Source organism: Polyodon spathula, chromosome 12 (assembly GCF_017654505.1).
Source record: "Polyodon spathula isolate WHYD16114869_AA chromosome 12, ASM1765450v1, whole genome shotgun sequence".
Lineage (NCBI taxonomy): Eukaryota > Metazoa > Chordata > Actinopteri > Acipenseriformes > Polyodontidae > Polyodon > Polyodon spathula.
Window position 1 is genome coordinate 42,015,969 of NC_054545.1, and position 27,866 is coordinate 42,043,834.

At 37.7% G+C, this 27,866-nt stretch overlaps 1 protein-coding gene across 1 annotated transcript in view; it reads left to right on the forward strand.

Moving 5' to 3' along the window:
* Positions 1 to 27,866, forward strand: part of LOC121324898 (supervillin-like) — an 84,654-nt gene that overhangs the window by 12,653 nt on the left and 44,135 nt on the right. The window contains exons 2-7 of the mRNA XM_041267099.1: positions 6,108 to 6,821; positions 11,220 to 11,372; positions 17,217 to 17,384; positions 18,189 to 18,223; positions 21,199 to 21,260; positions 22,924 to 23,069. Coding sequence (XP_041123033.1) covers positions 6,376 to 6,821; positions 11,220 to 11,372; positions 17,217 to 17,384; positions 18,189 to 18,223; positions 21,199 to 21,260; positions 22,924 to 23,069 — 1,010 coding nt within the window. The 5' untranslated portion in view covers positions 6,108 to 6,375. The remainder of the gene's footprint in view (positions 1 to 6,107; positions 6,822 to 11,219; positions 11,373 to 17,216; positions 17,385 to 18,188; positions 18,224 to 21,198; positions 21,261 to 22,923; positions 23,070 to 27,866) is intronic.

Sequence of the window (27,866 nt, forward strand, 5' to 3'; positions counted from 1 at the left end):
AACAATAACAGTTTTATTTTTTGTTTGAGTTGTTTATCTTAGAACAAAAGCCTACTTAATACTATAAGGTAAATAAACACGTTTCTTTCTTTCATTATTAGTTCCATTCGCACCGGTATTTTCATATTGACTGTAGATCCACTTCCTGTGCACGCTATTTGGCTAATTAACATACCACACTACATGTATTGTGAGTGATATTTTGTATACTTTGTGAGTGCACGATAATGTCAGAGACTTACCCGTGACCACCGTGATATAAAAAGCCCCAGCAGTCCAGGCATATCTTTTGGTCAGTAGCTTATTGTGAAGGTGGCAGTGGCTTACACTGACCGAAAATGAGTGATGAACAAATGCAGCTCTCCGCAGGGGACAGGCAACGGATCCTACCCATACGGCTTCTGCACACAAGTAATGCCTCCATTACGCCAGATAGATTTCAGCCAAGAAAAATAGGTTTAACTTTAAATAGTGCTCTTATCAGTGGTTAAAGCCTGGTTTCCAAACAAACTAATTATGAAACCTTAAGGTACACACTACGATTCTCGCTCATTAGTAAATACGGTGTAAAGAAAGCTCATCTCATTATTCAGAGCCGGGTGCCTCATTTACATACATTCTCATGCATTACCATACAAATCACATTATCTTATCTTTCTTAAAATGAGTTCTTCAAGAATGTTTGTTGAAAGTTTTGAGTACAAGTTGTGTTTTTTTTTTTTTTGTTAATTTAAAAGTAAAAGGTATCAACTTCAACTTATGTATTATTTCTGGTCCAATGCAGCTAACACAACAATCCTTAGTTGCACTTTATAAAGCACTGTAAACTCGAATAAACAGGTATGGGATCCCCTTTAGCTTTGCAGTTGGGCTGTTAACTGAATGTTTCCATGTTCCTAACATTTTTTTAATAACAGGAATAAAACCAGGGTGGAAAAGTGCATTATGCATTTATGATATGTGTGTGTGTAATTATTGTCTATATAACTAGGTTCATCTGAAAGTATATTATATATTAATATATATATATATATAATATATATAGATATATAATCTATATATATATATATATTTTATATTTAAATGACTAAAGGGTCAATTTGATAAGCATATATCCTGCTGCAGCTGGATTGCATTACAATTTTTTACAGCACTGGAGTAACCTTCTGGATTCCATCAACACTATGCAGTTTCATAAACGCTGATGTCTGTAGATAGACTCTGATACATACTGTGTCTTTTCCCATGCCACTTAATGACATCTTATCACAGATACCTCTGTGGTGATGTTAGGTCAGGAAGTAAATACACACAGGATGTGAGGTCAGTGAAACGTGTTGCTTGCTCATTTATTATAAATGAATGAACAAAATAAAAGTTTTTTTTAACAAAACACTTTTATAAACAAAACGGCGTGGTGGCCAAAACAGATAGACCGACAAACAGACAGTGGACGAACCCAAACAACAAGTATCGTTCTGGTCTTCCAGCACGCGTAGTAATTGTTATTATTTTCAGTTATTTCTCCTATATAAATAACCCGTTCTCCACTCACCGAACACCCAACCCTGAGTTTATACAGCAGTACCGAGACTCGATTGCTAATCAGTCATTCAATTGGTGCTGGCTCATAGTGACAGCTCCGGGGTTCATGTATATATATTTTTTTATATTTAAAAAAGGTTGTGAGCCTATTTATTGGTGTTTTGCTTCATAAACCATAACAGGGCCTGGCATTCTTAACCTGCTGCTGTGTAGCTATTTATGTCACTGACTGAACTAGGGGCAGGCAGAATGTAAACACACTAGATTTGTTTAGTTTCTAGTAAAAGTAGAGTGCATAGTGCCTAACTTATGTAAGAATGCTGTAAACAGAGGCAGTTAATTATATTTAACCGATATCAAGATGGTACAGTGATTGTACAAGGAGATAACATTCTTTCCCAGTGGAGCTGGGAGTTTGTTTACCAGTGTGAGAGAGCCAGTTGTTGCCAACCAATGCAAGTCTAATTATGGCTGTTAGATGGGAAGTGATTTGGTCTTATTTATGGGTTATTTGTTTTTTAAAGGCTAGTGTATGCTGCTTTCACTCAGGCTGTGCTGTGTGACTGCCTTTGTGACATTGTTTTATGTCCAAAACCATACTATGGTCTGTTATGACTTGTTGCTTACTAATATAAAGACACTGATGTAGCCTACATTACATGTCTACGGCTAGCAACTAGAACTGAAGAGCAGCTTCCGAACTCTTCTTCATTAAAACATCTTCCACAGAAAAAAAAAAAAAAACACTGAGTCATTGCATTAATTACCACCCAGAATGATGCGAAACATCATTACATTAAAGCAACTTACTCTTTAAGCAATCCAACTGTTCTGAAGCTGATTTTGCAAAAACAACAAAAGACCGTAGAGAAACAGGGCTTTTATAGGGCTGATGATTTCCTTATTGATTAATGGGTGGATTCTCTGATTCAGAAAAACAAGAAGTTTCCATGCCCCAGGTTGTATGGAATGTGAGGTTGTAGCAGGGCGAGATCTGTGCTGGCTATCCGACGCATGCATGATTCTGCAAGGGAGGTCAGCAGCCCCTTACGATCTGCCTGTCAATCACGGCATTGACACGGTGGCGGGCCTTGTGGGGTTGCTAGACCTATAAAAAATAGCTAGATCTATAAAAAATGTCCTCGGTCTTGCCCTTCTAAGAAAGGACAGCGGGAGTTATATTGAAAAACAAAAACAAGCCCTAGCTTTTAAACCATAATAGAACGCCATTGTCTGGAGAAAGAAAAGGGGCAAGCAAGCATGGCTGAGGAAGACAGCCGCTGCCATATAATTGGTTCAGTTATTAACTACCCAAGAGGGACGTGTAGAAGTAGCTGGGGAGGTCTGAACAGCAGCGGCTACGGAACATTGCCAGGAGCAGCACCTTTTGTTTGTAGGTTTATTACTGTGTTTTCTTTTCTCTTTTGCTTTCGCCTTTGGTTATGGAATATTATTTTTAGCACTTGCATGTGCACTTGAACTGTGACTGTTTCTACCTGTGTTGGTAACCCTGTGGTCCTGATTACCACTGTCGGTATTCAGGCCACGGACAAGAGCTCACTCTGCGGGCAAAAGTAAATCACTGCACTCCAGTGGTGTTTTAAAAGACACTTCTGTCCCCTGTGTTGGTGAGTCTCCCACAACTCTTTCACAGAGGTTCACAGGCGATGCATCAAACTTCACTGTTGAGCAGTAGAAAGGAGTTCTGCTTGGAGAAAGGCTGTGAGTGGATTATAATGTAGCCCTCTGTGTGACAGGCTCCCTGAGGTTCTTGCCGAGAGGTAATCCTATCACAACACTGTCATATCCAATAGCATGTGTGAAGAGCAGATTGTAAGTGTAAGGGGAAGCAGGGAGACTGGGTGGTGCAGTGGATTAATGGACTGCTGTTACAGAGGTCAGTGAAATGAAGCAGTTTAACAGGTCAGGTTAAATAGTTCATTTCCCCTAGGCTTTAAAAAAAACATTTCTTGCATGTCATTAGCTGAACCACATTTTCAAGGTCCTTTGTTGTTTTGCTCTTCTTTATTTTAACTTTTTTTTTTTTTTTTCTCAAGTGAAGGCCGTTTTTTATCTTTCAATCTCTCTATGTTCACACTATGTGTTAGAGAATAAACAGGTCCCAACTACATACAATGTTATAGTTTTCCATTGCATGTTTTAGTTCCATGTACAATAATGTGCACATACATGTTTTCAGTTTGATGCTTTTATGAAGAGTACACATTCATGCTATTGAATAATCAGTTTGCAAGGCATCAATTACTGTTTATTACCTGTTTTGAATTCGATTGGGAAATTGGTCACCAATTGAACCTTCACTATACAAAATATATCACATGTGATGGTCCTGATATGCTACTTTTGTGTTGTGTAAAAAAAAAAAAAAAAAAAAAAAAATGACCACAAATGACTAACTGTTATGTTTAAAGACAGGGTTGTATGAGTTAATATTTTCACGTGTAGTGCTCAGGAATGATAGACACAAATACATTTCATGGTCAAAACAGCTCTTTAATTAGCTGGGTTACTTGTTTTGCAACCTGAAATAATAATAATAAATCCTGGCTCCAGGGAGTTGGCTAGGATTCATTTGCTCTCTGTCACATCATACCAACTAGAATTTCCATTCTAGAAGTATTTGATGGATATATTCTCAGTCATTTTTCGCAATCCATTCTATCATGTAAAGAAAGTAGATGATACACAATACATCGTTACACACTTTTCATGAGCATCTAATTCAGGAGGACACATTTGACAGGTTTGCATTGAAAGCAAGGAATGTGTAGCTGGTATGTAAGCAAGTTTACTTTAATCAAATACTATGAACTTTCAGTTAATTGCTAATTGCTCAGATTATTTGTTTAAGTACAAACAAAAGCATTGCAGTGAAGGGGGGGGGGGGGGGGGGTAAACACATGTTGCCGCTGCACATTGTGGCAGCAAAGAGTTGAAAACTGATATAAAGATGAAAACCTGTTTTCAGTTAAGAGAATTTGGATGTAGATCAGTATCTGGAGTAAAAATGAAATGTTTACTCTTATTACCCTCTACTTAGCTTAGTTTCCATCAACCTTTAATGGCCATGAAATCATAAGATCCCTTTGGGCATTAGTGATTGATTAATACACAGAAGTATTTATTTTTCTTTTACAAGATTGCATAGTATAATCATCAAGCAAAAGAACACAAAAATAACACAATCAAACAAACGGTCAAAGAACCAGCTGCCTAAAATGTTGTTTTGGGAACGTGTGTTGGAAAGCAGGCATTGAGGTGTCTGTATACAGGCAGTCCTCGCACTTACGACACAATTGGTTCCTGAAAGTCGTGTTGTAAGTCGAAGCGTCGTAAGTCAAAGCACATTTTCCCATAGGAACAATGTTATAAATGAGGGTTACGTTCCTGACTCTTCAGCCAGGTAATATAGTTTTACAAAAAATGACCCGTTATACTGTACTCATGCAAACATTTATTTAAGTCTTTACAGATTACATGCATATTACTCAGATACCTACCTGGTTTGTTTAAAAGTACAGGCGAGGGGCTTTCCAGTGATGTATTCACTGTGTGTATGTGTTACTCCTAGCAGGAAATACGATCGCCTAAAGTTAAGCCCATCAACATGTGACATTGTTAACGGCAAATAAATTTAAAAAAAAAACACTAGACTAAGTCAGGGCGACCACGACAGGTACTGCAGTTCGGACACCGAGCATGCGACCGTGACGCATGGCTCAGGTCTCGCCGTGTTGTAAATGCCATATCGATGTCATAAAGTCGAAGCAGGGTAATAATGCAAAAGAGTCATAAGTGCCGTGTGTCGTAAGTCGAGTATCGTCTGTACTGTATGCAGTTTAAGGTAAGCAGTGTACCACAGTCAGAAGAGAAACCCTCATTAGCACTGTTTACAGTTCGCATTATGTTTGGTTCATTTCACTTTACAGGGTAGCAAGAACAATTAAAACCAGAAGCACCACTAAGTGAATTTCCAAATACAGTGTTGAATTAAAAGAGTGCAACCAAGGTTTTAAAGTCCATTTTCTAACCAATTATTATGATTTAGCAGAATTATCACCTTGTGTTAATATGCTTTATATATTTGCCTTATGTAACACTTTATATATTTTCTTCTTGGCATCTAATAGTATGCAGTAACTCACACGCCCTCTTGCATCCACAGGAACTGACCAGAAGGCAGCAGCAACATATTTTTTTTATAGCTTAGCCTTCTAAATGTATGCGTGTTATAATATAAAGTAGAAAAACACCCATCACTAGAACAGTGGCCAGCAATACCATCTCAGGTGCGAATAAGGTTGTCTTTTTTTTATTTTATACTTTGACTCGGTAGAAGGACCTCATGTGCTCATAAGGATGAGGTGAAGTTCCTAAGATGGAGGTGAATTGCATTTCAAAGTGATATTAAGGTTGTAAATGGATTCAAAGCATTGGTTAGACATTATTTTTTATGGCAGAGCATATCTGGTTTGTTATCTTAACTAAGGTACAGCTAAGTATGAACTTACTGTAACCAATATGTTGTGTTTTTCTTTCAGTTCTGAGAGAGGAATGGACTGATTAGACAATTACAGAGCACACAATCTGAATCTGCAGTGCCTGGAGTGTGTAAAAGAAGTGGGGATTGACTCGGATTCAAGTTGCAGACCGGCTCGTGTCAATCTAGCCAATTAAAAACGCATGTGAAAGTTGTTTTTCTAGGGGAGTCAGTGCCTCATCAAAAGTCTTCAGTTTTAAGTTTTTAAATGCAACACGTGCTGCCATTGCTTTTTTCAATCTTCTAAACTAACTCCAGTTGGTTGAAGCATGGAATCGATCAGTCAATCTTTGGAATCTAAAGCTGAACGGATAGCGAGGTACAAAGCCGAAAGACGCAGGGAACTGGCAGAGAAGTACCGCGGTCCAGATGAACTTCCTTCAAAGTACATCAAGAGGGATAAAGAGAATGATATTTCTTCAGATAACAGCCAGAAAATCACTGAAAAGCCCATAGGCTTCGAGGAGAGCACTCTACAAAAACCCAGTGCCCACGGGGCCAGCGAAGTGGAGCAGCAGAACGCTCAAGATACCAACGGCAATTTCAACAACATGGAAAGTCTTATGTCGATTAAAAACAGTCAGAACGAAGGAACAACTGTCATGAATCTGAGTGAAGAGATGCAAACCCAGGGTAGAGAAGGACAGGTCCCCAGTATCAAAGAAATAGCCAATGGGACAGAAGTGGATAGTGTTGGATCATCGAAACAGCATAGGTAAGCAAGCTCATATTATTACATTTAACATAGGGAATTTCTTGGAATGAAAATCTCCTTTTTTGTCAAATAATGGGAACTTAATTACACTCAGAGGTCCTTTTCTCCTATCAAAACTAGCTGCTGTGACCTTCGATATGGTCATTCTGTGGCTCATAGATTTTTGTAATCCTCATTTGCATATCTATGATAGTATTCAGGGAAATATTGCTTCCTTCTGCTTTGAGGAAATTCAAATCTGGTACTACATTTAGGAGTAAAATGTATTGTAATCACTGCATACATTGTGGAAAACCTGAAATCAAGCAGACATTCCTCCTTTGGAATTAACATTTCTCTGGCAGTATTTCAAGTTTATATGGTTTAAAGAGCTGCACAGTAAAGAACCAAAACGTTCTAATTGTGTCTGAAGAGGTGTTTATGTGTAGGTTGTCCTGTAGAATGTCCAGCATTTGAAATATGTTTCAACTGCCATTGTCACAAACTCTGGATTCCCTTTCGGGAATAAACAGACTAGCTATCACCATGCATTTTACAGTATTTCTTTCATACTTGAAGTCACAGACACTTTTAATATTGCTTTTCTACTGGATAGTGCAGAACTTTATGCAAACTGGAGTTCTATATATAACCCTGTAGGGATGTTTGACAGAAAGACAATGATTTTTGGTGGTAAATCTCCCTCCCGACCTGTGAGGGCGCTAAGTAATGGGAACAGAGTACTCTGGACTACTTGGCCTGACACTTTGTTCCAAGGGTTAAAAGGAAGTTGGTCATGTAGACTCATGTTACACAAACTCATTGACCCGGAAGGGAAATGATGTGTCACTCGGCGATTGGAGGAGCGGCTGAAGTCGTTTACCATGGGGTCATGAGTGACGTTATAAAAAGAGGTCGAAGCGATGTTATCTGTTCCTTCATTTTGGTTTATGAAAAGGACTTGTGTTTTGTGTACAAGTATCATGAGTGTTTGTTTGTTTTGTCTATTTGTTGTTTGCTATCACTAGATAGCTAATACGTTCCAGAGCTGTCACCAGAGGCCGGCACAAACCCGGAACAGCACTGCACTGTATTACAATAAACTGTGTTTGCACCACTAGCATTAATTTACGCACTAACGGACTTGTGTATGCGTTTTGTGTTTTGTGTGGTCTATAAAAAAAAAATGGGACTATAATTTGCAGGGCAAACCCGGGTATTAATTTAAGTAATACATGCTACTTTCTTTTAACCTAGTATTGCATATTATTTTTAAAAAGAAAACATGTTTGCTAAAAAAAAAAAAAAAGTTATTCTTTCAAAACTGCACATTTGAGACCTACACAGAGAACGCGAGTGCATGACAGGTAAGATTTATGGAATTGCTTTATTCACTACAACCACTGCAACCTATAAAAAAAACAAACGTCTGATTCAATCTTTCAATCAGCAAGGCAATGCAAGACCCAGCCAGCTGGCAACCTTGGCAAGCCCTGTATTACAAATGAGAGTTTGATAAATTCATTGCTTCTCCAGTTTTTATAGCAATGCAAGGAGTGTCGTCCACACTTTTGAGAGGCTTTGAAGTGAAAAGAACATGTTTCTGAGGTCAATAGGTCTTTGACAGTGGACACCTTCACAAAACGTGAAACACATGATGAATGCGAATCATCTTAACCATTTTCCTAATAATCTTTTGATTATCTGACCCAAAAGATGTTGCATGAAAGTCATTTAAAATTATATATGTTTGTGTGTATATATATGTGTGTGTGTGTGTGTGTGTATATATATATATATATATATATATATTTTTTTTTTAAATCATGTGCAGGAAAAAAGTATTTGTAACTTTTTTCAGCTAGTTTGTTTATAAATTATATGTTTTGCATTTCAGAATATTAGACTTACGCCTTCAGTGTAACCTCAAATATTTTGCTGAAATCTGTCAGTAAGTAGCTGATTATAATGTTCAATATGATTATCATTGGTCATGGTATTGAACTGTAAACTACCATTTGCCAATTCCTGGGAGGAAAAATGCTGCAAATTACCCTTTGACATGTCATGGAAAAGCACTTGATTTTAATGGTCAAAATCTTTTGCTTATTTAAAGTCTACAACAAAACGACTGATATGAAGTTTGAGATGTTAGTTTTCTTACCCTATATTATAGAAAGATTGGTCCTGGTGCAAAAGCTGTGGAAACAAAACTACCACAACATTGTTAGAAATCAGTCCTAAACAGAGTACATTTGGAGTACTTTTAGATTTTAGGTGAGGCTTGGAAGAAAAAGGTCTTGTAAGTTTAAAAAGTAAACGAGGCCAAAGGCAGTATCCAAAAGACAAAAGGATTTTCACTGTTCCTGTTTGGTAACTAAACACCTGCTTAAACTTGTCTTAAGAAAGGCGAACTAATTACATATACAAGTAGACACAATCTAGGTGTTTCCGACAACATAATGTATCATTTCCCACTCTTTACCAAGAGAGAAACTGCAGTTTACCACATTATTTATTGTGTAATTAAAAGAAAACAAGGTAGAGTTAAGTGCGTCTGAAACTGTTATGAAACAGCAAACAGCCCTCATAAGGGCCATTACAAACGGCCTGCACTCCCAGATAGTGAATGCAGATTTGACAGGAACAATAGAGACAGAACTACTTCAGGTACGAAGTAGTGCATTTGATACTGGGCGGGACTCCTATGCAGATGCACTGAACCTTACCTGCTGTAGGGTTGAATACAGTGAAGTGAACACACTGTGTAGTTCCTTCAGACATACTGCGTCTCGAATGGCAGCATTTTATTTGGAAAAATATCATGTAGCTGTACGACTAGCAAGACTATAGACTGATCCCCACAGAAGGGTAATATACAGAGATATATATTGTAGTAGATTGGCAGTTTTATATTCTGGTGCTTATGTATTTTAGTTATTTTAGTTAAGATGTTGTTGTAGTTGTGGCTTATAGTGATGGCATATGATTGATGTGTTTGATAAGATGAATACGGCAGGGTTTTAAACTCACATTAGTACTGGGTCCCAGAGCTACCCTTGATTTTAGATGTGGTTTTGAAATGGAATTGGAATTTGAGCAATCAGGTCCTTGCGAAATCAATTAATCACTTATTACAGCATGTCTCTCATGAGTGTGGAGGTTTACTGGAAGCTGTTCATGCAAGTCTAGGGGATGAGCAATTTATTTAACAGGGGCCTGATTGCACAAACCCATGCCAAATATACCTAACTGAGGACTCGGTGCAGATACTGTCTGTGATTAAGTGATACCATTACTGTAATCTTCTTTTTTCAGTATGTTTCGTATTGGTACATAACCACTGTTTTACCCAAGCCAGTTTTTTTCTGAGATTAAGTGAAATGCAAGACTGTTTGAAATGCTTTAAAATAAAAATGTGTTCTTCATTGTGTGTCTTCACATGCATGTTCATGAAATTCAACTGGGCTGTTTCTTTACGTGAGTACAAGCTAGTTAAATCAAATCAAGTAGCAACAAGCAAACATTCTACAGTTGGTTCTTTGTCACGCTCTCTTGATAAGTTTACAGTACAGGAGTGACAGATATCTGAAAACACTATACTGTTGTTTGCTCCTTGTCGTTATGATGTGTTTGGGACGCATGAGTCGCTATGCGAGTGTGTGATGCATAAGTAATGTATATTTAATGTATGTATGTTATTTTTTGTGGAGTTGGGCAATTGCAGTTTTTTGGTCAGGCACTGCAACTTTTAATGATGATTTTGTGAATCATTATCAGTGCTGAGAAACTGACTAGCACTCATATTGGGTAAACTATAAAGTAAAAAGACTATTTCTTTGCTATATAACATAAGGAAAGGTCCTGATGACACTAACATATATTAAGAAACAACAACATCTTCAAAAAACCCAAGTCCAGAGCAGATTTATGAATATAAATCTTTAATAATAATAATAATTAGCAGATTCCCTTATCCGGGGCAACTTAAAATTGTTAAATACATTTTAAATATATAAAAACTGAGATTTTTGTGAATAGGGGTATATATAAATAACATGTCCAGTTGTTAATCTGTCTCATACTGTACTAGGCTGTCGTATCCTGACCATTCTGTTAACTACAGCTGTTAACTGTGAGCAGGAAGAGTGTGTTGCACGAAAAGTAACAAGAAGATGGTTTTGCTCTAAAAGTAACAGGTTAAACTAGTTAGTAACTTATTATTCAAAGCAGGGCTTAATGGGTTACAGAACCCTCTTTAGTGTTTACAAGAAACACAGTACTTTATCTTTTGCTGTATCTTGTTTTGTAAATATTGTGGCAATCTATTGCTACCCAGGCCATTGTAAACATAGCATCAATAGCTACACCTGGTAGTTTTTCTAGGTTCTGTAGGTAACCGTATGTTTCTGCTGTCAGTCCCAAGCAGTGGTCCCGTGCCTGTGACGCTCTCTACAACCAAGGAAACACTCCACCGGGCTGCAAAACAGCTGTGCTGAACACCCATGTGTCAGTAGGACAACTAAGAAACAACCTGCTGCAGACTGTAAATGTACCCAGGACGGAGAACATGTAGGTGCTGTGCTGCAGTGTGATTAGTAACCCGAGTGCAATGCATTATGGATTCCTGCTACTAACAATGCATCTGCTTGGGCTGCTAGTGTGTAAATGTTGGGTGATTTTGACAAAAATGCTTCTAAGTGAGACGGTTGGGTTTTAATGCATGTACCTGTTGTGAGTGTATCTGGCCTTTCCGTGTAACATTTGACTGCTGGCAAACTTCTGTGTATTACTCAACCCATCACCCCATAGATCTCAGACTCGTCATTAGCCTGATGTGATATTATCAGTGTGCAGTACATGTGATAGGCGTTATCAGTGCCACTGTCATGGCAAGTTTGTTGGATCTGATGCCTTACCCATTGTGACTGACAATTCAGACAAAAGTATGTGGTAATGATTACTCAGCAAGTGCATGGCTTCTCAGAACTGTCCCTCATGTCTTTGCTGTCATTTGACTGAAAGGAGCTCTTCAGTGTTTCTCGTCTGAAAATAAAGGGCATTCCAATAACTGCATTTAGATAAAAGGGATTGCATGGCTAAGTAATTGATTTGGTGTCTTGCGGTTGCTGAAGGTAATTGTTATCAAAGGTTGTTAAGCAGTGGTCTTTTAATCAGACCTCTTTGCAAGCTTTGTCAACACCAACGCTTCTAGATTTTTGATCAGGTAATAAACTCCTAATCAATTATCCCAAACCTTCATGTGTTGCTAAAGTATGAAGATACAGTGCTACTCCTTTATAATGCGACCCGTTATAGTACAGAATCAGTTAGAACACGGTAAGGTTGTGGCTCCCATTTCCGCCATTATGCAATTTGACTCAAATGTTGGGTTTCATTGTTGGTTTGCATTACCGTATTTAAACCCATTTAAGTTGAAACTGGGTCTTACAGTACTTTATAAAGCAACCAAATTGTTCATTAATGTTGCAAAACAAGTACGAAACAATGCAGGTGTGTATAAATGTTTTTGGATTCTGTCTTATTTATTAACAGTTTACAACATTTATTATAAAAAAAAATCACATTTTAAATAAGAATGGTGTAAACTTTAAACTGGTGGAATAGCAGTTTCTATTATACTGTATATATTGTAACGACCCGGGATTTATACTGTTACACGACTGGTGTATGGACCGTGTGTGTTTGTGTAAGCAGGGAAGTAGTAAACTTGCCTCAGCCGAGGAGATGAAAGCCCACATTAAAACAGAGCTAAAAACTGAGTCAGACAAGCTGTTGTGTGAATGTGCAAGACTTATTTTTGGTGTGGCCCAGACTGACAGGGGCCAGCAATAATCATCCCAATAAACCATGGATTTGAGTACCTGCAGATTATGTGTGTCTTCTTCCTTCATTTTCCATGGCACACTACAATATTAATTTGCCCGTTGTAAATCATTTCAAGAACAAAAACACCAATTTTCGTTAAGGCAAAACACAAAAAATGCGGTCTCCAATTATGGACCCCAACAACCGCGTTATAATGGAGAAGCGCTGTATTACTGTTCAAAGTGGGCATTATCGGCAGCTATCTTTTTTTTTTTCGTTTATCCCTACAAAGCAAGAACTTTCTAAACAACCAGAATGCTAAAAGCTTTTGTTAAAAGGACCCTATTGTGAGAACTTTTTTTTTTTTTTTAATGAGATCTGTTTGCTTACTTGGGCAGTGACTATTGTAGCTTTTAAGAGCTCTTTAAACGCAAACAAACACATACAATGATTTTGGGTCGTCTGACAATACAGCAGTCTGGTGATTGGAAGGGCTTTTCAGACTGGTTCTGTTAGCTGTGGTTTTCAATGCCCCATATCCATAGTTTTTTAGGAAGTTAATGCACATCAATTGCACTGGTTTTTTTTTTTGTTTGTTTTTTTTTCTTTTTGTCAAAAACCATTTTTACTGTTAAACTGAAACAGATAAGAGTAGTTATAAAAACAGGAGGTTTTAAACAAAAAAAAAACAACAATTAAATGTGGCAGGTGATAGCACCAATTGATAAGCAGTCAGACTTCCTTTCTTTGTCATTGTGGGGGCTGTTGCACAGTAAATGAGTTATAGCTCATGCAGATTTTCAAAGAACATTTATGCCTAAATCTGTTTTCATTTTACCATACTAGGTTAAAGAAAGCTCTTGGTTTGCATTCCTAGCTCTCTGCACATATGAGACCTGCATAGCGAATGGAAGGTGCTGCAGCTGCATGTTTGGGAATTATTTCATTAGCTTTATGGAGAAAGCGTTCAGAACTGTATGGCATGCAAACAATGGGGGGTATTTCCAAAGGAGATCTGCTGGAGGATTGCATTATTTCGATTATTTTTTCTGCACCCCTGTTTTTCCCACCGATTTCAGTGTTTTCTACAGCTGTGGAAACCGACAAGGCTCTATTCGCTAGTTTGGTTCATTAGTTATTCTGACCGTTTCTTTTGGTGGAATATGTAGTGATCTAAGAATTCATGTCTATTTTCTAAAGACGAAAGTGGTGGATAATGGAAAGTTATGTCCCTGGCATGCAATGTGGATCCTATGTTAGAAGCAGCTGTGTGTGTCAAATAATGGCCTACTTTGAAAGTTACAAAATAAAAAACAAGCAAACTAAAAAATAATTTAAAAAAAAACCTTAATGTGACAATGCTGAAGCTGGATTCTTCGGCCAGCTTCTTGCCCATATGTATTCTTCTCTAACAAAGAATTTGCTTTTCTTTATTATCTTGTCTAGTAACCCATTTTTAAGTTTCATGCTTTCCCCATTTAATATAGCATACTCACACAGACCTGAACAAGAAAAGGTCAATTTAACAAACCATTCTGGAGGAAACTATAAGGTCTATAAATATGCTACAGAACTAAAATGTTATTTAGGGGTATAGTAAAGTATACTTTGACACATTTTGGGCTGTCCTGCAAAATAATTCAAACTAGTTAATTGTTAAGACTGAACGGAAATAAGAATTTTCCCTCGTGTTCTCATTTGCATTTTGACAAATTTTTCCGCGGGTTTGGCACAATTTTCGATTTGTGGTTATACAGCATTTGCTAACACAATTGAACCGGAAATATTATTTTGGCTGATAAACAGCTTAAATGCTCAATACATATTCATTTAGAATGACAGAGAATGATTCACGAAACGTTTACAGGTGGATAAATTCTGTGGATTTTGCCATTTCCAATTAAACCCCTTTCGAAAATCAGGCCCACTGTGTCTGAGCGACTTTCAGCCACCCTTTACTTCCAAATGAAAGGGCTGTGAAAATATCACTAGTAAGCTTGGCATGGCTGCGCTTGTGCAAAAAACATAGGAATTTACAAACCCCACATGTACCTGCACGCAGCCCTACCTTCTTGTTTTTCAAGTTCATTTTTGTTGCTTCCCAACTTGGTTTGCAGTCTAGAACTTAGCGTCGCTAAGCAATGGACAATGTTCTCTGGTACCCATGTGGAACTTTGAGTCAACTAAACAACATCAGACATGTCAACCCCTAAGGATTCCCACCAGTGAAACCCCTACTGAAAAACCTTAAACCTGGACTTACACATAACAATTGGAGGACAACAATTCAAATATATAAAGACGTAATTTGTTTAATGGTAATAAAACAAAAAGACACACCAGATATAAAATAAATAAATATATAATTCTCTTTTTACATTAAATGAAAACACTTCTTGTCCTGTTACTGCTGTAAAAACAAAAAAAAAATCATTATGCATTCTTTTTGTCATGGAGCTTAACCTCATGAGTATAACACAGTGACAAAAAAACATTTCTGTCTTTGTGACCTCTTTGGTTATTGGTGCTGGTTTCTGAATGTACGATGTTAGACTTATTCGTCTGCTTCTGCTTAACATTGTCACTTTGTAATTGTGTTCTGAAGTGCATTCTCAGATTGTACACCTCTGATGCCACCACTTTGATATCTTGGCTACCAATGGTGCAGAACGCATATTGTTCCCCTAGTTTTGACGCCACAATGCAGTCAAACCGAGTTGTCCACTATGGTAAACCTGAGGGTACATCCTCTGCTTCTTAGATGACTCTATTTCCCGCTCTCAAACAGAAACATAGAACTGTATAATAGAGTGAAACAGAGTCTATATTTGGAGAAAGGGGTTGCTAAACGAGTTTGCGTAGCAGCTATAGCAAAATTAATTAATAACAATAACCTTGGAGTGTTATAATTGATTTCCCGCTGCACAAAGTGTGTTTTGTAGTCTCATAAACATTAACAAATCTAAGCTGACAAATCACGCAAGTTAGATCTGCTGGTCATCTGGCCTGAGCTTCTAAAACAGAGAGAAATCGGGTAGACAACAAAAACCACAAGAATCTATTGCACGGACGTGAGTCCATCAAAATTGTGAACAAACGTGAGTTTCATGGGTGAACCTTGAGACTTGACATGTCTGCAACATGAATGTCCAGAAACCTGGAGATTGCAGTTCAGTCTCTTCCCCTGAAACGGTACAATGCCAATTCCAATACCCCTTAATACGCCTCTCTGTTTCAAACTTTTTGAAGTTTGAAACATCCGTAATATTGGTCTGAAATGTTTATTATTCTGAGCTCATGTATTAATTCTTCTTGTTTTGAATCCCTTTTGTTTGATCATTTTCTTCCAATCATCACACCCTGGTGAGAAACTTTAAAGTACTCTAGTGGCCTCAAAATGTCTTCTCTGTAGTTCAGCTCACACATCAGAGTGCAATTATTAACCTGCCCTCCTGCCCTAAGTGGATGTTAGAAATTCACTGGGGGCAGAGTATTGCAAGGGGCTAATTACTGGATACAATCTGGTGCAGCATATGAAAACATGTTTGAAAAGTATTTTCAGGTCACAGAGTGTGAACTAGATGTGATGACTGGAACAGAGAAGAAAATACAAATTAAATCAAAAGCAGAAGATTACATCTGAATCCTTTATACCAGCTTGCTCTTGGAGAAAATAAAAAGTCAAACTAAAAAATTTAGATTTTTACTGGGGCTAATTTAAGGGCATGGAATATAGTTTGGCACCTCAGTAAATACATTGTCACAGTTTACATATTGTAAAACTTTGATTCCAATGGGATTTTACATTTTTGTTGTTAATTATCACTTGTGATTGTGCTGTTGTTTTTAAAGAGAGTTTCCAGTAGTAGACTCATTTTTTCCTTAATAGTAGTATGGCTTTTTTTTCTTCATTTATCCTAAATTCCTGCTTTTCACATTTTCTGTTTTTTAAAGAAATTAAAGAATTTCCTTGCACACATCTGAGTAATACTCTGCAGGGAAGTTCAATAAATTAAAAAAATTAAGATTTCCCCACTCGCAATTTTAAATCTTTGCATCCGTCTTGTTTTCTTTCTTTTACAGTTCTTTTTAATTTTCGGTTTTGTATTGAATCAGAATGGATTATCATATACAAAAGTAAAATAAGTAAAATCGTTTTTTTTTTAATTTTATTTTATTCTTATCAGTGTGCTAAAGTTGAGGAATCATTTTGTATTATTGGGTCCTATTTTAAAAAGCATTCTCACGAGTTATTTAAAGATAAGTTGCATATTTCTGTTGACTGAAATGCCAATAGAATAATGCTGCCGTCCGTTTCCTATCTAGTGAGAATACAACAGAAGTTTTGAGTTTTGTCCATACTTATAATTAGCCACTGTGTGTATTGTTGTATTAACAGGTCCCTAAATAGAGCTTTGCCTCAGGCAGTCATGTCTGTCTTCACTATGTTACTTAAAATGTTTACACTCTGCAAACCGATTATTAGGGCTGCATGTCTATCTGGTTAGTCTCTCTTAACCCATTCTGCCACACTGCTTGCATTCTACCTCTCTGCTTCTCTGTTTCTCTCTCTCTCTCTCTCTGAAGTAACTGTGACATTAGCCAAGTGACCTCGTCCCTCGACTTGGCGGTCAAGCCAGAGGTCGAGGGTCGCCGCAGGACCAGGCATTACATACCCCCCAGAGTGAGCAGGAAAACATGCGAGCGCTTCAGAACTCAGCCCATTACCACAGCTGAGCAGCTAGAAATCAACGGGTACGCATACCTCCAAGAAAAGTTTAGGTTAACATTTACTAGGACACCGCAAAATGCTCTCTTATGAGCTACATGCTGTTAGACAGTATCGCAGTAATCACAGTTGTGTTCTTGAAGAAATTTTACAGCAATACCTGGCAACAGTAAGCCATGACAATCATGTAAACTGTGTTTCTGCGACACTGTGAAGGGATAATGTAAAGTACATTGTATTTTATTGAAGTATTTCACAGAAAGCTATTGTACAGGATATATATGGCCTACATGAATACAAGTTTACAAAAACATTAAAGGTGCAGTAGATTTCAACTATATAATATATATAGATATATATATATCTATTATATATATTATATATAAGGCTGATATACCGTATATATATATATATATCTACCACTTATTTCCCCAAATGGTGTACGGACCAGGTGTTCTAAGTCACATCGGCATGACAATAACCCATCCCTACTCAATTAAAATGTCATGTTCCATACGTATTGCTCCCAATGAATTTCAGTGAGCTGAAATACCTGTTGAAAGGTGGAGACCAAGGTAAGGTATTTGAAAAGCTGAACTGAGGAGGAGCAACTCCTTTTGCAGGAAGTTTCAGTCAGATTCTTTATTAGAAGGGCCAGTGTTTTAACAGTACCTTTTATTCTTGAGAGAGCGCCCAGCAAACCTGACCATTCAGCATGTAAATCAGGAACCGGGACTCTACAAGGTATGGGACAGGTATGTCTACTCCTCTTGCTGCTCTTCAGTTGGGAAATAGAAACATTGAATCATGTGTGTTCTGTTTTTTCTTAGCTCTATGGATGCTGCAAAACAGAAGAAGCCTGAAAGTAAGTTCACAAACTACAAATACTTCAATATGAATTCAGACTGATTGAATTGCAATAGGGTGCATGATTACAAATGCTTGTTACCAAAAGTAAAATAGAAGGCAGTTCAAAGGAATTTACAACTATTGATTGTAGTGTTTAGTGTTGTGGTATTAAAAGGTGGGTTACCATGTGGTTTTAAAAATAGATTTGACATTTTATGAAGGGCGTTTTACTTATGTTAAAAATGTCATGTCTGTGGGAGTTTACTGTAAAATATTGACTATTTGGGGAAATTTATGTGTTGAATGACCTTGACAGACTCCTATGTAATATATGCATATTGAAAAGGACAAGGGTCTAAAAGATGGGAAAACTGTAATATTTACTGTGGAAGTCATTTAAACTTTAATGGGCACACCATAGGGTTAGGTATACCGGTATTTGCAGAAATAAACTTGATTATTTTGAGATTCATATTTTTTTCTATGTGTATTGAATCCTATGTAGGTCCAAATTAAATTCATTTTTCCAACTTTGCATCAATTTTTGAGCATCAAGGTAGCAGAATGTCCAAAATCTTTGGGACACAGCCTACAAACCTTCTGGGCATATTTAGTGAAAAACACTTTTTTTTTTTTTTTTTTTTAAGTTTAGTTGGCATTAGTAATGTAATTTACCCAAGAAATGACATGTAGGATACACTCACACACTGTCGAACTGGGTACTGTAGCACACGCGAGCGTGCGCTGGGATGGAGTTAACTTTAATTGTGTTGTGTAATTCAAACCTGAGACTAGATTTCGGACAGAGTGCAATCAGAGTTTCTTTTAACTGCAACTTTTTTTTTAATTAAATCAACTTGTTTTTCAGTTGTGATTCAGATACACAAATGGCTTAACGGGTGTCAAGAGTTTAATCTTTGACTCCCAACCAGATCCTTGGTGCACATTGTACACGTGGGCGTGCACATTCTGCAGCCAGGGTGATCGCCATCTTTACACAATGTCAACATGTTGTTTAGCATTATGGGATGTGAGAAATGTTAAAAGATTACATTGTTTAAAAGTGACGTTCACAAAATTCCCATCTTTAAGTATAAAATATAAACAAAGAATCAAAAGATCCGATATAGAAGAGGAGGGGCGCCAGTGATAATGTTGCTATACTAGTACAGGATTTAAAAACCTTGATTAGCACTCCTTTAAGTCTTGTTATTGTTGTTCTAGTGAGGGTGATATGTTTGCTTGGTTTATAGCACTTTGAAACTGAGGCTAATGTGCTAATTGTTTAGCAGAACCCTGGGTGTTAAGCAGCCTGATGTCACACTACCCCCTGCCCTGGACGGCTTCTTTGATTGTTATCTTTATCACACAGACAGACGGGGGTTTTCCTTTCAAACAGGCAAGCCATGACTGTGGCTGGCGGGCTAGTTCCTCTAAAAGATAACTGCACCAGACTGGGAGGTAGTTAACTGCCCTCCAAACCTTATTGTTCATGATTTCATGGCACAGTGCCTTTTAAAATTCTTTAGAAATATTTCAAATACTGTTTTATATAGCTATAAGAATGGTCATGTTCCACCCACCAGTAAAATTGCTTTAAAATTTATGAAAAGTTATTGGGCTTGCCTTTTATGCAGGGTTGGACGAAAATAAAATGTATTGTCTAAAAATCATCTTAAATCATGTTTTAACTTCCAATCCATTGTGACTTTTTCCCTTTTGATCCATAGCTATTACACAATCAATAGTGCTGAATTTAGAAATGTTGAAATAAACTTTAAATTCAGACAACTCGACTAGAAGATATTTATAAAGACTTCTCGTTGAAACATTTGCCATTGAATTGAAATTTGAGTATTTCTAGTGTCTAGACTTGATGTGCATCTCCGGTGCAGCAAAAGCATACCTTTCCAAATGAATTTCTTGATTTAAAGCAATGTGCTAACTTGCTTTCAGCATGTCTGGGAAATCTGCCTGTTCAGCTAAAATTTCAAATGTTGTGTGTCTTGACATGTAAGCTATATATGGAACACAACACACAAGCCTGCCTTTCTTCTTTATCACTGGAATGAAGGCTTGGTGTTTAGATGAATGCTAATTCAGTTTCATAACCAAGTAATGGCGAGATGGTGGCTGGATAAAACTCACAGCCTGGATTGGTCAAGGTGAACACCGTGATTTATAATATTACTTGGAGTCCACAGCTGACTGCCTAGTCACATTTTACACTATGACATACTGACATTAAAGAACTATCTACTAAAAGAGGCTTACCACATTGCAGTGTGACGAGTGCTCAAATTTAGCAGTCACTCTAAGCCAGGTAAAGTGATAGTAGCTAACAAAATAATTCCATAAATCTTGTTGGTTGTGCCCTTCCATTCATTATGTAGATCTGAAATGTGAAAGATGTCCATATTATAGTAAACATGTATTGTTATTTTTGTTTTAAAACATCTGATGCTACTTTAGGTTTAATAATTCTCAGTTTCCAAGCCACGGTTTCGGATAGTGTTTTTGATTGCAGGCAGTGGTTCTTCAACCTGCCAGCTGCCTCTCCTGTTGACTGATAAGCTTTCAGACAGTGTTAACATGTGGAAACTGAGAACTTTCTTTAACCTTGTGTAGCATCAGGTGTCCTATTGTATAGCTACATGTATAGCTGGTGGAAATGAACAACAGGTAGGATTAATGAGATTATTATCACAGGTAAGGGGACATTTATCAATTCAAGTTATTTATTGAACATGGAGCAGAATGAGGAGTGGGGTTGAATGAGGAAACAGTTACCCAAGCCCAAAAGAACACAGGAGGCTTACATCTTTGGGGGGGGGGGGGGTGTTGGGAGAATCACTGTAAATTATGTTTTATTGCTTCACATAATACCACAGGGTTTTTAATTGTATTGAAATAACCATTGTAGACTGTTTTTCCCCCTTTTTACAGGTCTCAAATGGCTTTTTTCTAACGCATTCCTTGTATGTTTTACAGAGGATGTGAAAACAGATGACAGAGCGACGCTAAGTGTTGCAGCCAAAATGTCCCTGTTTAAAGTAAGTGATTAAGCCTTTACAGGAAATGCATACAGTGTTTTAGAACATTTGCCAAAGGCATACATGACACTTGAGCATTTGTTTTAGAATACAAGCTGGAATCTCTGCTTATTCACATAGGAGCCTTGTCCCTTGTAAATCCACAGGTCATTGCAATGGATATGTATGCATTAGATGTATTTCATCTATTAACTTAATATATAGAGGATACAGCATGAAAGTTCATGGAGTCTGTCATTATTCCACAAATGAGGATGGTTGTTAATGACCTTCCTTACAAGTGAAATAACCACAGAACTTTATGTACGTTCATGGAAAAGAAAGTATGTTTAAACCTGAATTAAGCAGCAGACTTTGCAGTATTACTTTCCATACATCAAACTCTGCATCAAAAAATATTCATTCAGGAGCCTTGCATACACTGAATTTTTTAATGCTCGATCTCTCAACACTAGTGGTATGTACTGCATGTCATTAAACGGTATACAATTCCATGTTAAATATTCATAAGATAGGGTATAATGAGTCATTATTGGGCTGATGCTTGCACCAAACCACATCTGTAATACATTAACTGAAGTATGCAACAGCGCCTATATCGATTTTTAAAAAATGTTTTTCAGGTTATTTTTACTTGGTTTGAAATGTCTAATGTTGTGCAAGGAGGTAACAACCTACACAGCTAGCAGGTACTCAACGTAAAAGAAAATGATCAGATATGTTGTTATATCTGTATGACTCATTACCCTGGTATTGGAACAGCAGGGAACCAGCTGTAAATTACTCACTCTGCTGTATGACTTTAATATATAGTCTCGCTGCTATGCTGTCTGGTTCTTTTTGTAGACCGAGCACTGTTCTCAAAACTAGAAGACCAGGGTTCAAGCCTCAGCCACTGTATTCTATATTATGTTAAGGATGCTGATGTGCAGTTTTCTGCTGGGACACCAGTGTAAAGGAACTGATGTGAAGTATTGTTCAGTGATGACCCACACATGGAACACTTCACCCTGTTACACTTCTGAAATGTGTTTGCATATCAAAGTGACCTCTGCTCAGCTCTTGTAGTGCCTCGGGTTGTTTTTACAACCTCTAAAAACTTGCTGTCAAAATTAATGACTTCATGCTAGCTGTTTTAAGCTCTAAACTACTTTTTGGGGATAATTATTTCCATGAGGCTCTGCATAACTTATCCTTACAAACACATGTTTCGTGTTGGATCCACCCCCCCCCCCCATTTATTCAGTAATACATGGATTGCCTGTGGCATGCAATTTAAAATATATATGCATTTTTATTTTGGAACACGACATCTGGTGCTACACTAGGTAAAAGAACGTTCTCTGTTTGCTTGCCTTGCCTTCCAGAAAATGTGTGCTTCCTAGGTCATTTCCCCTCAGCAGTGTTTTTGGGGTCAAGCACCTTGCAGCTGGTTGGCTACTTACAATAAAGAAGGGCCTGAAGGGATTTCACTCTCCAGGTGAAATGACCACGACAGTTCAACACTATATGAAAGCAAGTCCTGCAAATGGAGATTTCTTTAACTAGTGTCAGCTATCATGTTTTATAATGAAAACACATTTGCTAAATAAAACTGAAATGAGTTTGGCAATGCAGCCAAGAACCAGGACTAACTGCACTTGTTTGTTGTTGTATTGACTAGGAGCTGGAGGAGACAGCTTCCCCCGAGGTGTCCTCCTTCCAGAAGCCTTGTTCCAGCAATGCTGCCCTGGAGCGCCGGAATCGCCGTACCTACGATCGCTCGCGGACGCAGCCAGTCACGACCAAGGAAATGGTGGTGGCAAATAGGTAAACAGAGCTTACGTTAGAGTTGGAACAGCTCTCATGATCTACTGCTGTTTTAACATTGTCGTAAGTGAGTGGGGGTATATTAAATTGAGAAGCACACCAGAGAGGTATAATTTGAGTTTTGTTTTTGTAATCAACTAGGATTCAACATATTAAAATTAAAGTATTGGAGCAATCCCAAGCTAAATATTATAAACATCATAAAATGATAAAGGAAAAAGAGAGATATAAATGAGGTCTTAATATAAGCTCTAACAATTGTTTGAGAACGATAATGTCTTTTGTTAATCAAATTCTGTTGGGCAGCGTTTTCAGTAGGGATTGTAGTTGACTTTGAACTCTGACCCATTGATGAGTGCTGCATAGTGAAGACACATAAACCCAAACAAGATTTTCAGATAGCCATCACAGGGTGCTTAGAGTGTGCATTGTCCGTTTATCTGTGTGGCTTAATAAGGACACCAGCCTGGACTGTTTTGCTTTCACGAGGATGGAGCCAGGCATGTGCAATGGGGCTACTAGAATAAAGACAAAGTGCTTGTGACTTTAGCAACAAAATAAGAGTTTCCCCTTGACTACTCTGACAACCACCATCACTGAGGTGAGGCCGAACCGATCAATCTCCAAGGCCGGGAGTGAGAAACTAAGGAAGGATAGCAGAAGACAAACCAAGGTCTCCCTGGCTTACTAAGTCGTCTAATCGAGAGAGGTCAGACGCAGCTGATGCTCCAAGGCCGCATGTCGAGCCTAGCGATCTATGCAGGGAGAACAAAAGTGCTGGAAAAGAGAATAAAGAAATAAACAGAGGGCCAGGGGTCTCCCCAGACATCTGAGAAACATTGATTAAGAAAAATTCCACCAAAACCGGTAGGAGTAGCATCCATATGGAGTGAGAGGACATGTGGGACAGAAATTAAGTCATCATAAAACAAAGAAAGGCTGTTCCAGTGCTGTAGGAGAGAGGAACCTCATGTCTTTCCAGGCTTCAGCTGTAATATTAATGTGAGAGCCGAGATTTTTAGCTGTTGTAGAGAAAGCGAGAAGATGAGAAACAAATGTCCTACCTTGAGGAATGATGCAAATTGCAAAATTGAAAATGGCCCAGGAGTGAAAGAAGGTTCTGTATAGAAATGGTGTGGTTGATCTCAGAGGATTGAATGAGAGAGCGAATGCATTCCGGTTTATCGGGAGGCTTCAATTAGAATAGTATCCAACTGGACCAATGGAGAAAGTTATCCAGTAAGTGCAGCAGAAAGGAGATGCGATTAATATTCAGTGGAATCCAGCAGAGGGCTTCGGAGGGTGAATCAAAGATCTTAGGGCTGCTGCGACATCCGAAAGTTAGTTTAGTAGCAAAGTAAAATTGCCCCATCCAACAGATACCAAAAAGTGATGGAGAGAAGAGAGTATAGGCATGACCTTGAAGGCATCGGAAATATCTGCTTTAACTAACCAGGAACCCCGTCCTGATATTTTTATGGAATGGATAGCATCAGATATAGTGATGTAATGAAGAGAAAACTGATCCGAGGGAGTGAGAGAATTAATGCTGCTGATAGAAGAGCCATGAGGGGCAGAGAGATCAATGATGAGGCGCTTCTTGCCTGACATTTCCCTTGTAGCTACTCCAATAGGATTGATGCGGAACTGATGGGAGGGGGGGCTGAAAATGGGCCCTCCATGAATCCCTTTGAGATCTCGGACTTCTGGTTCTTTTATAGCAGATTTGAGGTTTTTACATGTAATAGAGGATTAAGGGATGGATTTTAAACCAGTAGAAAAACTATTTAAGGCCAGAAATTTGGTAATTTACAATAAAAAAAAAAATCAGGGTGATTTTGAAGAGCCTCTGATAGAGCCGGGACGTTGATAGGGTTAGAGGCGATTAGTAATGATTAACTGGCATTTAGATGAAAGAGGACAGATGGAATGTGAATGAGAATTGCCACAGAAACTGCACACATGTAAGAAAGGGCATTCTTTGGAAATGCAGAATGAGGAATTGAAATTATTGCATAGCTGTCTGCCACCAGAATATTTGATGGGTCTTCCTTTGCTTGTTGAAAAAACAGGCGGTACTGAAGAATGGATAGGATGGAACTACGGATGCATAACTACTAAAAAAAGGGAGTGTTGTCAAGAGCAGGGTAAGAATAATTTGAGGCTGATGAGGAGACTGAAGAGGAGGCTGCTTTTGGACATAGAGAGGTAGAATGGGTGGTGGAAGCACAAACTCTGCAAGCATTAGCATAGAGACCACTGAAGATTCTTCTAAACAGATCAGGATCGGGTTGAGCCCAGTCAATCAGTGTATTGTCCAGTGCTAACCGAGAAGCTGCTTTGGCTGAAAAAAAGGTGGTATTGCCATATCTAACCAAGATCAACAATGTTAAATAAGTGTGAGTCTTGTCATCAGTTAGTGTAAACTTTACAAAGGACATCACAAAGAACAGAAAATGCATACAAAGTTCTCAGAGAGCAAATTTTGTAAACAGCAGAGGATCCCGAGACTGACATATTTTAGCGGGATGACACAAGGGAGGAGTCCCAACTCCAGCCCCCCCGAAATACACAAGGTTCTACTTAACTTCTACCAGGATGCCTTCCACGATTCAAAGAAAATGCTGAGACCATGATGGTCTTTTCCTGTAAAGACACTCCTTGGATTGGCTAAGCGCAAGTTAAGGACTGCATTATATTCTTAGTAAGATTATTAATTGGTCAATGATAGTAAGCTAATTCTTGAATTCAATGACAATTGTTTGGCAGATTGCCAAGATAATTGGAATTTGGCATTTTCAATGTTAGTCTGTAGTAGTAGTAGTTCCTCCAGGTTTGATACAGCTGTGGGAATATCACATGCAGAGCCTACATACCTGAATTGAAATAATGCCTGCTTGCGGTTTTATTTATGTAATACTGAGGAAGGCATTAGCTTTCTTTATTAGTTTTACCCCAGAATGTATGATTCAGTTATATATATATATATTATTTGTTACCTTCTTACCTTTGTGGTCATATTTTTGGGAGAATCTACTAAAATGATACTTTCAAATGCAGATTTGGAGTTATATAAGATATTTGTTTACATTTATTAAATTAAATGCATGGATGTTTTTGACAAGGAAGACAATAATTCTTCCTATGAGGGTAAGAAGTGTGGAATGTCACATTTCGATCCGCCACTGGGGCGGACTTGAAAGCAATTTGAAATTATACTTGCTCGTTTCCATCAGTAGTAGAGTCCCGCAAGCCCACAATCCAATTGGGAACGTTTAAAATATGCGAGTGCACTGTACATGACATCGTAGGAACCTGTTAGAAACCTGTTCATTGCAAGATGAGATTTAACTTTATTTTAAATTTACGCATTTTTCAGTACCAATCAATAATAATGAGGAAGCGTCTTCTAATTGAATTAGATAACTTATCCGAGCTCTTTATGTAGGCTTTTCTTTGCTGATCATAGCTGGGGATGGGGGTTGTTAAACTGTGTATGCCTTTATTGCCTTGTACCATGCGACAGAAATGACATGCAAGTGATAATTATATTTCACTGTTCCTGTCATTAATTAACATCCGTGAGAACATAGAACACAAAATGATGCAATATTGATCACAGACATAAAAATAAAGCTTCAGTCCCTGGCAGTAAAACATCTGAAAAACACTGAGCTGTGGCAAAATGTTGGTACTCTCTACCATCTTTCTAGATTTCTCACACACTGCTGTTTGCTACAGCATGTGGGTAGACTAGATGAATCAATCAATAGTTTTTTTATTTTATTTTTAATCTTTCAACACCCACAGGCCTAATTAATCGATAAATCCCATATATTATATATATATATATATATACACACAGTGCAATATAAGTAACAGCATGACCCGTTCCCCTTACAATTCATGTGACATAAGACAGATGAGACAAACTGAACAGACAACAAGTCCTGCAGCAAAGTAGTTGTCCAGGTTGTTACAATACATTTTTTATTTGAAAGTAAAAATATATGAAAGCATGACAACCTTTATGTACAAAAAGCTTTACAATTGAACAAGAACTGTTGAGTATTTTTGTTTCATACAGTTTTAAATGTCAGTGTTTTTGTGATAGTGAAAAAGAAAGAAATATCTATGTATTTATTGATGTAGTCATTTATTTCAGTTTTTGTTAATGTTTTACTTTTACCAAATACACGCTATCCTTCAGTATAGCTAATTATCCAAAAAATTTCTTTTCCTTTTTTTCCAGTGGGGACCACAAATAGCGTTACTCATCAACCAGTATCGAGAGGAACCAAACTTCCTTACGCCAATAGGGACCACAATGAGCGTTACACTGACAGAAATCAACATTTTTCAGAGCTTAAGATCAGAATCTCAGAATGATGATGACTCAAAATACCGCTTGCATCAACTAATTGTGTAGCACTGACAGTAACATAACATGCTTGCAAACTGAAGGTTATCGTTTCAAATCTCACTCATGTCAGACTTATTTATGCAGTGTTTTACAGGTAAATGTTCCATTTTGAAACAGAATTAAATTGCATTCCCTGGTATATTTCCATATCAACAAAACAAGTTAATTGTCATTAAACTCAGATGTCCTGTAATAGAAATACTACTGTTCCTCTCAATATAACAAAAATGAACCTTGCAGATCGGGTTCGTTTAGCCCTTTAAAATACAGACCCAGACACAAGGTTAAAGGGTTAAAGTGCAGATGCACTATTTTTAATAACAAAAACAAAATGAAAATGAAAACAAACACCTACCTCTTACGAGCACTAACTA